Source organism: Orcinus orca, chromosome 2 (genome assembly GCF_937001465.1).
Source record: "Orcinus orca chromosome 2, mOrcOrc1.1, whole genome shotgun sequence".
In the NCBI taxonomy this organism is placed as follows: Eukaryota; Metazoa; Chordata; class Mammalia; order Artiodactyla; family Delphinidae; genus Orcinus; species Orcinus orca.
In genome coordinates this window covers 8,194,656-8,207,555 of record NC_064560.1, presented here as the reverse complement: position 1 = coordinate 8,207,555, position 12,900 = coordinate 8,194,656, and the positions used below count along the sequence as shown (strand labels likewise).

At 48.5% G+C, this 12,900-nt stretch overlaps 1 protein-coding gene across 8 annotated transcripts in view; it reads right to left on the bottom strand.

Annotated features, from left to right (window-relative positions):
• FRMD4A (FERM domain containing 4A) overlaps nt 1-12,900 on the bottom strand; it is a 638,605-nt gene that overhangs the window by 37,205 nt on the left and 588,500 nt on the right. For all 8 annotated transcript variants that reach the window (XM_049705588.1, XM_033403426.2, XM_033403427.2 and 5 more), the window contains one exon: nt 11,389-11,530. In XM_049705588.1, coding sequence (XP_049561545.1) covers nt 11,389-11,530 — 142 coding nt within the window. The remainder of the gene's footprint in view (nt 1-11,388; nt 11,531-12,900) is intronic.

Genomic DNA, 12,900 nt, shown 5'->3' with positions numbered 1-12,900 from the left:
CTAAAATGATTCTAGACACAGAAATAATTTCCAGTCAGCACCTACACTTGATGAATGGTATAGAAGCTCTCAGTTACGATGATTTGTCCATTTCCGGTTACGTGAACACACACGTGCCTTTTCACAGGCAACCCCACTCCAAGGTTATACGTTTAGCCCCTTAGAAATTTACAAGATGGAAATCCACTATCTTTTAGAGGAGCAGTGAAGGATAAAAGACACCTGGATTTCCAACACGTCAGCTGTTAATTGGTGTCAGATCTCGGGTTGTTAACCTCTCAGAGCCACGATGTCCCCAACTAGAAAATGACCAATTAACTAACCCCCAAGATTCCTCCAAACTCGAAGAATCTAGTACTGAAATAAACAGCTTACTGAGGCTTACCCTCTCACCTCTAGCAGTCATCTTTGCAATTTTTACAAAAGGACCCTTACATACGCACCATCTTTCTCCTCTTTTCTTTCCCATCTCCGCCTCCAGAACAGATAAGCATCCCTCCAACTCTGGTCCTTCTCCCAGCTATGGCTATAGTTTGCTTCAAATCAAAAGGAAATGTCTAATTATCGACCGGCACCTAAAGGACTGACCTCTGCATCTTATCAACAGGCCAAAGCAAATTATCTGTAAACCTGAATACTAAGTAAGAGTTTAATCTGAGCTTTGTTCGGGATTAATGAAGTATGAAGAAGACGGATGGATGCTCTCTACCGGAGCCAGAAGAGTGAGATTTCAAAACGTAGAGAGTGACAGAGCAGTAGCCAAGCGCTAGTCAGAAAGGACTGTCCAAGCATAATCAACTGGTACACGAACCCAAGGAAAAACAGGAGTGATCTGAATGCTTCTGAAAGATCTAAGTAGCGAGTAAATACTTTGTTGTTGGTGGTGGTCAAACTTTCAAGTAGCACCAAGTTTGTAGGAAAGAGTGATGTGAATACACCTCGGGAAATGTCAACTGGTCTGGCAGCTTCCGGAGACAGAAGTCTACCATCTAGTAGTTTAGAGCTAACAAGTCAGGGCTTGTGTCCAGCTCTGTGCCATACTAGCTGTGAGGACTCGGCAATGTCACGTGACCGCTCTAAATCTTTTACCTCCCTTCTCATATGGGAATGAAAACAGGACTTCTGGGTTTCCCTGGTGGTTCAGTGGTTAAGAATCCACCTGCCAATGCAGGGGACACGGGTTCGAGCCCTGGTCCGGGAAGATCCCACATGCTGCGGAGCAACTAAGCCCGTGAGCCACAACTACTGAGCCCACGGGCTGCAACTACCGAAGCTCGCGCACCTAGAGCCCGTGCTCCGCAACAAAAGAAGCCACCGCAATGAGAAGCCCGCGCACCGCAACGAAGAGTAGCCCCCACTCGCCGCAACTAGAGAAAGCCCACGCGCAGCAACGAAGACCCAACGCAGCCAAAAATAAACAAATAAATAAACAAATTTAAAAAGCAGGACTTCTTCAAAAGTTGGGAGAATCAAATGAAATTGATTTGCACTAGCTTGCAAGATGCTTAGAACAGCACGTAATAGGCACTACATGAGTATTTGTGGTTATTCGTATTCAGGAGTGTCCCCTGGCCTTTGTTAGGAGCCGGCACCCCAATTCTGGGGAGCCTCATGATGTAAAAGAGGAAGAACAGTGAACAGGCAAGAGGCTGGAAGGCTGGGGGAAGGTGCACATGCAGGGAACTCGGGAGAAGAAGGGAAGGGAGGGGATTTTTACAGAGCTCCCGATAGGAGCTTCCCACACGTTCTACTTCATTTCATCCTCACGGAAACATTATCCCCATTTTCATAGAAGAGGTCATTGGGATGCTAGGAGGCACAACTGGGATTCCAACTTGGCGCTTTGGTCTGCTGCATCCCTAGAATGGAAGCACCATGAGGGCAGGAACTGGGTCTGGCTGTAATCAACACGGTTCGTGTGCCAGCCTACCTGCCTCTCCAGCCTAGACCCTTTCTGCGGGACCGCGCGGAGGAACACGTAGGCAGAAAGGAGGGGCCCACAGGTCCTTCAAATGCGCCAAGGAAGCCACAGAAGTCTCTGAAGCACCTTCTGTGTGCAAGGTGGGGCGGGGGAGACAGGGAACTGGACGTGGGTCCAGCCCTCAGAGAGCCTCGCGTCCGGCCGTGAAAAGCTGTCCAGTGGGAGGAAGGAGGACGTGAGCCGCACACTTGACGGGCAGAGGCGGCAGCTGCCGCATCCCAGGCCAATGAGGCAATGAACCTGCGGGGCTGATGAGATCTGAGGCTTAGTCGCCCTGTGGTCCAGTGCCGGGAGGGTCAGCATCAGATGAGCTCTCTGGAAAGCTTTTCATCCTGCTTACTGCTCAGTCAACATCTCTCTGAATGAGCCCTGATTGAACATGTCTTTTGCTTTTGGCTATCTGATGATCATTTTTCAATCCACATCCTTTAGAGAAATAGGTCACTCCTCAGCTGGCTGAGAGGAGGAGAAAAAGGTCTGACCCCAAAGAAGACAATTCCAATCCAAACACAGCCGGGAGTGTCTGATGCACTGAAGATCAGAAAGGCACTTTCAGGGGGTCTTTGGAAATCTCCCGAGTGAACTCCCGGATGCTAGGGATGTTGTTGGACGGAGATATTCCTGCCACCTCTGGAGAAACCGCCTCTTGGACTTTCTCGTGCTTCAGCTAGGGAACTCCAGGTGTCCCCGGGTGGGCAGCTGGTGCCCTGGGAAAGGATGCGTGGGGAGGGCCGGCCCACACAAACAGCAGCTCCCCTCCCAGCCAGCAGACATGGGGAAGGATGTCCTCATCGGGCTGAGACGGAGAATGTGCTCCAATCTTTCAAAAGACTCTGGGCTACCCTGCACCGGATATGAGAACGCATCCTCTTAAACAGAATATTGTTGGGAACCGGGGCTCATCTGTTTTTACACAGATGGAATTCTGATGACCAGCCCCGCTGATCTCAGGAGACAGAAGGGGTTCTTTCCTCTCTGAAAGCAGGGGAAATTTGAAACAAACAGTACCCCAAAGAAGAAAGAAATCTGTTGTCCTAAAAGTAAGGGAAGGAAATGACAATCTGTCTGTTTAGACTTTTATGAAAAAAAAAAAAAAAAAAAGAAAGTAGGCATATTCCCAGCAGATCTACAAAAGCTGTAAGGAAAAGTTTTGGCAGACACCCCAGGAATAAATACAAGGAAAAGGTCTGAACCCTTTATGATGAAGAGATATTTATTTGCCTTACAAATCCTCAATTATGAATTCCTTACAGAAAAGATGTCCTAAGAGAACACGGGAAATAAAGCCACCCGGCAGATTTCAGGATAACTGCGTGTGATCTCTGGAGAGCGTCTCAGGGAATGAAATGTGATTTTTTCACATGAAAAGTGCACGCCTGGAGAACTTTTCATTAGGGTCGGGTATTTTAAAAATAAAACAGTGCATGTACAAGAGCAGCGAAATGGGAGCAATTTGAAAATAAACACCATGTGGTGGCAGCGAAGAGTGTCTGGGACTCAGACAAAAAAAGAAAAGTGCTCAGTGGCGCTTTCACCAAAGGGTGAAGGGTACAAAGATAATTAAAGAGAGAAATGTTCGGGGTTGGGGGAGAGGGAGGGAGGGAGAGAAGTGAGCCAATGACTTAAAAAATTAGCAGCATCTGGTAAACTACCTAGTTGAAACTACTGTTATGAGTTAATTTATACGGTTTCCATTCCTTATATTGTGAAATAGGGGGGCTTATCCTTCTGGCTCCAAGATTCTGTGATTCGACTGTAATATTGAGAAGGCTGGTCTCCATAAATGGGAAGAGAGCAAAAGCTATGGGAGGGGATGGTGATATTTCTTTTTCAGTTCTTAAAATTCCATCAAAGTCGTTCACTTAGGTTACAGATTATCATTCTGCCCCGGTTTTCTTTAGCAGGCAAATATTCCTTTACACGGGAGGGTGTAACTATATCAGTATAAATGGTTTATTAGGGTTTTTTTTTTTTTTTTTTTACCCCCAGTGAGAGAGCAGAAAGGGACAACCGTGCTGTCTTCTCACAATTTTGACTCAGGCCTGTCCTGCTCAAGCCACGGCCAGAAACATCCATTCCACAGAAAGAGATTTCGCAGCCCTCACCAGTTACACAGTCCCGTATAAACACACCCTGGCAGAAGGCGAGCCCTCTGGCAGCGCTGCTGGCTAAGCCCATCTGCAGGGCACCGAGCCTGGGACCAACACTAACGGTCCCTGGAATGCTGGGCATCGTTAGACTTAAGAAGAGACAGGCAGTGGATAAAGGAACCTTTAAAAGGCTGGAGAGAAACAGAGGGAAGAGGTAGAAGGAGAGCCAAAAAGAAGGATGAAAACGGCACTCCCCTGGCGGTCCAGTGGTTAAGACTCCATGCCTCTAATGCAGGGGGCGTGGGTTCGATCCCTGCTTGGGGAACTAAGATCACACATGCTGGGCCGCAAAAAACTGACCAAGTTCCATCGACAGACGAATGGATAAAGAAGAAGTGGTACACATATACAATGGAATCTCACTCAGCCATAAAAAGGAACGGAATTGGGTCATTTGTAGAGACGTGGATGGATCCAGAGACTGTCATACAGAGTGAAGTAAGTCAGAAAGAGAAAAACAAATATCGTATATTAACTCATATTTGTGGGATCTAGAAAAATGGTACAGATGAACCGGTTTGCAGGGCAGAGGTGGAGACACAGATGTAGAGAACAAACGTATGGACACCAAGGGGGGAAAGTGGTGGTGGGGGTGGTGGGATGAATTGGGAGATTGGGATTGACATGTATACACTAATATGTATAAAACAGGTAACTAATGAGAAGCTGCTGTATAGCACAGGGAACTCCACTTTGCTGTACAGTAGAAACTAATACAACATTGTAAAACAACTATACCCCAGTTAAAAAAACATTGACATAAAGTAACTGCAAAACATAAAGGAAATAAATTGGAACTGTAGGAATAAAATCTATATTTAAAAAAAAAGAAAAAAAGGATGAAGATGAAAAGAAGAAGAAAAAAGCCCCCAAACATCATGGGATTGGTACCAACTTCAGGCCGTGTATTTTACGCTGAATACAGCCCTGACCATGAAGCTGGCAGACCCCTATCAGATCAGTACTCTGGAAGGGGAGACGGCAGACAGCTGGCACCCTCATTATTATGTTAGTTATTAATAAACTGCCCAACAATGGCAGGAAGTGCTGGCATTCAGAGAGGGCGAACGTGTGAAGAGTTGAGTCATGGACATGGATGGGTCCCAGGCAGAGCAGGCCCTACACTCAGTACAACATGTTTTTCTCCAGAGCGGAAAGGGTCAGACAGAGCTGGGGGATCCCAGCAGACTGCAGGGTTTTGTTATATTTCGTTTTTTTTAACCAAATATCCATCACCACATTCTTTGCAATCCTGCTCTTGACAATGAAGATGACTCAACTGCCGTATCATTAATCCCACAGCCCAATTCCTATTTATAGGCACGACATGCCATTTTGTTTCTGGAGACAGCGGGTGGCTTCTGGCCCTGTATTTCCACTCAAAAAGGCAGCGTCAGTCTCATTGTTCTATTCCTCTAAGAAAGGATGTGCAGTAACATTTTTTCGTTTGGGGGCAGTTAACGCACAACCCACATGGGCCTGCATAACACAGGGTGTCTTCTAAGCAAGTCTGTGCCGTTTTTCTTTAAATCGACTGAGAGCAGAAACACACCTCCCTGAGCCCCTACCCTCCTACTGAAACCAGAACTGTTCTGGGATGGCAAATTCCAGAAGCAATGCTGGGACAATCCTACACTTTTTCTCGCTTTCAGAGGAGCTATGGAAAGGCCATGTGTGTTCAGCATGCAGTTGTTTGGTTTTTTCTTTTGTCATTCCAGTTTTTTCCCTTTCCCATCTGTTGCTGAGATTTCAAGAAATGGGGGTAAGGAAGAGAGGAATAAACCCTTTAAAGTTCCCACAAAAAGGATTTCGGATGCTTTTTCTGAATTCTGAAAACATCACCATCACCAAATGTTTTGAATTCACAGTTGTCCTCTCAAACTCTATCTGAACCCTGGAAAATCTGGAGGTTCTCCTAGGGCATAGTGACTACAACGTCCCCTGCTTGTCACCACCCCGCCTCTCCCACCCCGCAGTGGTCAGGCAACAGGCTGGCTGGTTACCCAGAGGTGCAGAGCTTGTGAGGAGACCAAGATGGGGGCGGGGGTGGGGCTCTGCCGGCCTGGAACGGGGGCTGCGCCCTGAGCTGCCTCAACGTCCCTTCCTCCAGGGGATGCTCTGGGACAAGGGTCCTCACCTCCTTTCAAAGCCTGCCCGCCGGAGCCCCTTCACGAATGGATTTGGGACGTGGGTTCCATAACCTTCCTAGGGTCTGAATCTCATGCAGTGCAATTTTGGGAGGTGAGGGCTTGATCCCTTTTAATCTGACACAGCTTAGAAGGCTCAGCACCTCTAAGGGTCTCTAGTAGGACTACAGGTCTCCCACGGGACAGCCCCGGGTTACCGCCAAAGAACTCAGAGGGTCTTGGCCCCGAGCCTTAGTAAATCATTTCAACTCTGCAGACCTTTTCTTTTTGAGATGTTAGCCCCTGGCTCAGGTCATTAATAAGTGTGGACTTCTGACTTCTTTAATGATATCAATAACATTTCTTAATTTCTTTAGCATCTGAGACCTCAGATAGCTTTAAAATGACTGAAGTCCACTATTTCGTAATGATGTACCCTTTTTAAATAGGAAAATCACCTTCTGGAAATATTTTATCTCTGTTTTACTTCAATAAATAGTACGCAAACTCTTTGAGGAGAGAAGCTGTAACTTTTAAAATGCTACGCATAGCCCCTAGCAAAGTTCGGGAGCTAGAAAAAATGTTTATACGGTAGCAATATCACAGTGTGGTTACACGGCTCAGTTACGGCACAATTTGGGTACAGACAAGGGTGGAAGGATAAAGGAAAGATAATGAGGAAGGACGGCATTTGCAGGAGGGGCCTGATCTGACAAGATTAACCTTTGAAGGTCTGATACCATCATGACAAAAGCCATACAGTACAATTTGAGGGAAAATGTTAGTGGCAGGTTTATGAGCGATCTTGGCAAGGACCGAGATAGCACACACTCTGGGAATGTAGAAGGTTCTTAAAATGCAGCACATGCAGGATTCTTACTAGTATCCTTCAAAATTTAATTTTAACAATCGTGTATCATTGACATCAGTCGTGGTGATGATTTTTTAAAATCTGACACCACAAGTAGAGGCACCAAAAGTAAAAATAAGCAAATGGGACTACAGCAAACTAAAAAGCTTCTGCACAACAAAGGAAACCATCAACAAAAAGAAAAGGCAACCTACTGAATGGGAGAAGATATTCGCAAACCATATATCTGATAAAGGACCAATATCCAAAAAATATAAAGAACTTATACAACTCAACAACAAAAAACAAATCCAATTAAAAAACGGGCAGAGGATGTGAACATTTTCCCAAGAAGACATACAAATGGCCAACAGGTACATGAAAAGATACCCAACATCATTAATCATCAGGGAAAGGCAAATCAAAGCCACAATGGGAAATCACCTCACATCTGTTAGAATGGCCATCATCAAAAAGAACATAACAACTGTTGGCGAGGATGTGGAAAAAAGGGAACCCTCATACCCTGTTGGTGGGAATGCAAGTTGGTGCAGTCACTATGTCAAACAGTCTGGAGGTTCCTCAAAAAACTAATAATAGAGCTACCATATGACCCAGCAATTTCACTTCTGGGTATTTATCTGAAGAAATGAAACAGTAACTGGAAAAGATATCTGCACCCTCATGTTCACAGCAGCATTATTCACAATAGCCATGACATGGAAACAATCTAAGTGTCCACCAGTGGATGAATGCATAAAGAAACTGTAACTATAACACACACACAACGGAATATTATTCAGCCTTAACAAAAAGAATGAAATCTTGCCATTTGCGATATAAATGGACCCCAAGGGCATTATGCTAAGTGAAGTATATCAGAGAAAGACAAATACCATTTGATCTCACTGATACATAGACTCTAAAAACAAACGAACTAAAACCAAAAAACCCTGAGCTCATAGATAGAAAGAACAGACTGGCGGGTGTCAGAGACAAGGGGTGAGGGTGGGTGGAATAGGTAAAGCGAGTCAAAAGGTACAAATTTCCAGTCAGTAAATAAATGAGTCATGGGGAAATCATGTAAAAAATTAAAAAAATCGTGTATTGAACACCTACTGAGTGATAGGCACAGGGCTAGAGGTAGCAAAAAGAACTCTCAAGTGATGATCAGTTTCTCAAAATGCGTTCCAGGACTATTTATCAGACACCATCTTTTCTTAGCACGCGGCAGTAGGTGAAGGAGAGACAATAATTGATCCAATAAGATACTAGGTTATTTGTATCCTATTTCCTGAGTGCGAGGTAGACCACAGGGTCTGGAAAGTGTCATAAAAAGAGTGCTTAAGCCAAGGCCACCCCGAAAGAGCGACGCCCTCTCCTTCTGTGGGAGCCCATCACTAAGAGGCCTTCTCCACACGCGCTCAGGCAGGACGCACTGGAGGAGGAAAAGCATGGGTGGGAGGCTAGCCTAGATTTCCGTCTGGTGGGGGATGGGACACCGTCCCGTCCAGGTGGGACTGCGAGGCCTCAGGTGAAGGCATCTTCTCCTGCACATGAAAAGTCAGAGGGGGCAGCAATCACAGACCTGGTGGCAGTGATGGCCAGATCGACAGGTCCTAGAAGTTCCCCGAGTTGACTGATGGAACACTTCCTGTGCAAGGTCTCTCCTTCCACTGACCCGTGGCCTTTCCTAAGCCAGAGGGGGGGAGACCTCCCCACGGAGCCTCAGCAGTTAAGGACCATTCTTCAGCATCTAACTTGCAGGGCTGGGCTGAGTTCGAAATGCTCCCTGGCCTGGTCACGGCTCACACCTCTCCACCTCCTTCCCCATCTGCCCAGCTTTCCTCTTGCTTAGCTGAGCAGCAGAAGGTGGGCAGGCAAAAGGCTCAGGGTCTCGGTCCTAAGGATGGGGCCACCGCGGAAGTGGGGCAGGCAGGGGGCCTCGGCTACCTGCATCGATGCCCAAACAGCTTTGCCCGGGGTCCTCGTCACTAAGTTATCAGACATGAAAAAACTGCTCTAATATCCTGAGATAAAGACGCATATATCAGGTGTGGGAGTGGATTCAGCAGGAAAGTTTTCTTTTGATTCATCTCCTAGCCCACGGGATTGATTATTAATGTCAAGCTGTTGGCGGTAACAGAGAGGAATTGCTATCCAGTCTTGAAGATGCCTGGATCTCGGTATCTCAATTTCTTTCTTTTTTTTTTTTTTTTTTGGCCGTGCCGCCAAAAAAACTGGGGATCCCAGTTGCTGCACCAGGGATCGAACCCGTACTCCCTGCAGTGGAAGCGCAGAGTCTTAACCACTGGGCCGCCAGGGAAGTCCCTGGATCTCATTTCTGATGGTTGAATGATGTCAGCTCCACGTTAGATGCTTTGGGGATCCTGTTCACCACCTCCGCTCTACCTGCTATTACGTTTGTACCCTTGGCGGCTGCCAGAGACAAAGGGCCCGAGCAGATGGACCAGGACACAGGTGTAAAAGTGGGGAGACCGAGGTTCCTCGCAAGAAGAGTGGCTCTCAAAGTGTGGTCCCCAGACCAGCATCAACATCACCGGAGAGCTTGTCAGAATTTGCTAGAAATGCTAATTCCCAGGCTCACCCCAGACCTACAGATCAGATACTCCGGGGCCGGAGCCCAGCTATCTGCGTTTGAACGAACCCTCCAAGGGGTTCCGATGCACTTGGAGGGCAGGGAACCCCTGAGCTGGAAGAATCTATTCTCCTGGGTATAACATGCCATATTCAGAACGAACGTAGATTTCCAAGGGGATATGAAACCACGGCAGGGATGCACCGCTCACTGAGGCTGAAGGAAGAGGCGGGCTCATCTGTGGCTGGATGAGGAGGACAGTGGACAGATTAAATCCAGGCTCAGATCTGAGACTCTGGGCTTTAATGGGGGCTGGGATGTCTAGGGGACAATCACAGGGCTGACTCTGGCCCTGCCCTTCATCATTCTGCAGGCAATAGGACGTGGCTGGAATTCGGGGCAGGGGTCTTGGACTTTGTATGGCGTTCTCTTTACTACAGCACTGTCCACGGTCTTCACTGTAAGCCTCTAAGCCTCAGAAACAATGATTACTTGGCCCATTGTATCGATGGAAACTTTTTAAGGACCCAGGACAGCGAGAGGTTTACGGTGAACCTTAACGGTTACCTGGCAGAGGCAGAAACGACTTTGTGGAGCCTGAAACCTACAGAATTTTGGTGGCTCCATTTAAGAAAAAGAATGCAAAATGTATTACGTTCACAGGTTTTATAAAACGCCTGGCCCGTGCACACATGACCTGGGTCCTCCCAGGACCTTAGAAAGGCCTGTCCATCTTCACCCTCGCCCTTCAGGTCTGAAGGTCTTCCCTGGCTGTGACTGGACTCCACCAGCCCAGAAGCTAACTAGGCAGCTTTCGGCTTTCCCCCCCTCCTGTCTTTTTCCTTTATTTTATTTTGTTACCGTCTGCAGTCACCACGTGTACAGAGCTGACCCGAGAAGATGAGGTAGGGCAAAGACTTCCTGTTTTACTCTCTGGCTCAGAGGCAAGGAAATGTGTACTGGCTCCAAGAATAATCAGGCCTTGACCACGTGGCCTGGGGAGTGAACTGCGTTATACTTTTCTAACATTTCCAGACAATTTTTGCCTCCCTCTCGCTCCCTGCCCAACTCAAAACTGCCCCCCTTCCTGTCACTCCAGCCAATGGCATCCCTCCTCCTGAAGTCCAGCCCCATCTCAAACCTCGGGGCATTTCTGCCCCTCCCAACACCGCAAGACAAATGACTGGCCCAGGCCCCCCGCAGAAACAGACGGCAACCAGATCCCCTGAGCCTCCCTTTCAAAGCGCACTCTGCGACAGGTCTCTCCTTTTCAAACGATCAAGGGTGTTCTGTACTTTGGAAAGCCTCGAGAAGCCCCCCTGGGAACAGAATGTAGGTCACTCAGCAAGCACCGCGAGCCTGACCTTCAGCCCCTCCTCGCAGAACTCTCCTTGAGTGGCACACGGGCAGCCCGCGCCCGCCCTGCGTCCTTGGAGCCGGCATTCCTGCCGCTCAGCCACCAGCCCTGGGAAGGCTCTGGAGGCCGCTCGAAGGCACTTAGGTGGCCTTCCCACACCGGGAGGTTCTACTGCCGCTCCTCCCCCGCCCCTGCTTCCACGCGGTGATAGTCTCGGCCGTTTCCTCGGACCCCCGCTGGGCCGCAAACCTTGCTCAGGACGAGAGAGCCAGCGGCTCCGCCCTGCCCCCTCGGAGCGCCCCAGCCCCCGGGGGCCGCCACCCACCTGAGGACAGCAGGCTGCCACTGCTGCCGCTGATGATCTTGCCCTTGCTGCCCATGCTGGCCAGCTTCGACGTCTTCAGCGTCCCCGTCTCCGTCAGGTCGATGGCGATTTCGCTCAGGCTGCGGGCGGCATGGATCTTCGACTAGAAGGACCACCGGGTTGGGCAGGTTAGACGGGGGCCGCTCCCCTCCGGACAGCGATCGCTCGCTCGCCCGCCCGCCTGTCTTTCTGAGATCTAGCAAACGGCCTCACGGCCAGCCAACTGCCTCATTTTTCTGTCTGTGTCCCCAGGGCCCATCGCTCATCCCCTGAAGCTTCCCAGGTGGGAGCAGATAAGGCTCCAGAGGTGACACCGCGAGGAATTTTCGAAGCCTGTCATCCCACAGGCTGCATGTACAGGGCTTACAAGTGTGGACTTCCGAGTCAGCTAGGCCTCGGTGGAGTCCTGATTTGGGGAAGGACTTAACCTCACGAAGCCTCATGACTCGCAAGCATAACACAGGGAAAGCACCACCTACCGCTCAAGGTTTTGTTAGGGTCAAAAGAAGTAAGGCAAGTGAAGGCATCCCTCCACCCCCAGTTCCCTCCCCTCCCCTCCCCCCTGCCTCCTACATAGCTCTCAATGAATAGTAGCAATTTTACTTGCTACTGTGATTTTGTGCTTAAAAGGAGGAAAAAAATAACTTTCAGCTTTGTGAATGATTTAAAGGATGTCTGAAGCAAATTTATGAAGTTCCAGTAAATTCTAAGGTGGTTTAAACTCTTAAATGATTAGCCACGGAGCCACGAAAACTCAGAGGGTTGGGAAGCGATCACACTGTCAGCCTGCAAGCGTGGCGTGTAAGGGCTTCTGCAACAAATGCTCATCTGGACGCTCGGTGCCCACCAAGGGGGCACCTGACACGGTGCTTTGCTTCTATTTTGGTACCTAAACATAGGAGCCGAAGTCTTCAGATTACGGTTAAAAGTCCACTCCATTTATGCTACAAATTAACTGGCCCACTTTGTCGAACAGTAACAGCAAGTTAGAGCAATTAGAAAAGGACTCTGCATTCATGATTACGTTCCTAAAATCAACTGTTTGCAGTGAAGCTTTCTGCTCTAGTTCCCACCTTGGGAGGTAGAGGTGGGTTTGCGTGTGCCCTGCACGTGTTGGACTTTTTTTTTTTTTTTTCCGTTTTCAAGAAATCAATTTGTGACAATGCTTCAGGAAGTGGCTTCCGCTGCACTGCGGACTTTTGGAAAACAACTATAAATCCTAGTATAACCTGTACATGTGCTGATTTTTTTTTTTTTTTTTTTTTTTGCGGTACGCGGGCCTCTCACTGTTGTGGCCTCTCCCGTTGCGGAGCACAGGCTCCGGACGCGCAGGCTCAGCGGCCATGGCTCATGGGCCCAGCCGCTCTGCGGCATGTGGGATCTTCCCGGACCGGGGCACGAACCCGTGTCCCCTGAATCGGCAGGCGGACTCTCAACCACTGTGCCACCAGGGAAGCCCCATGTGCTGATCTT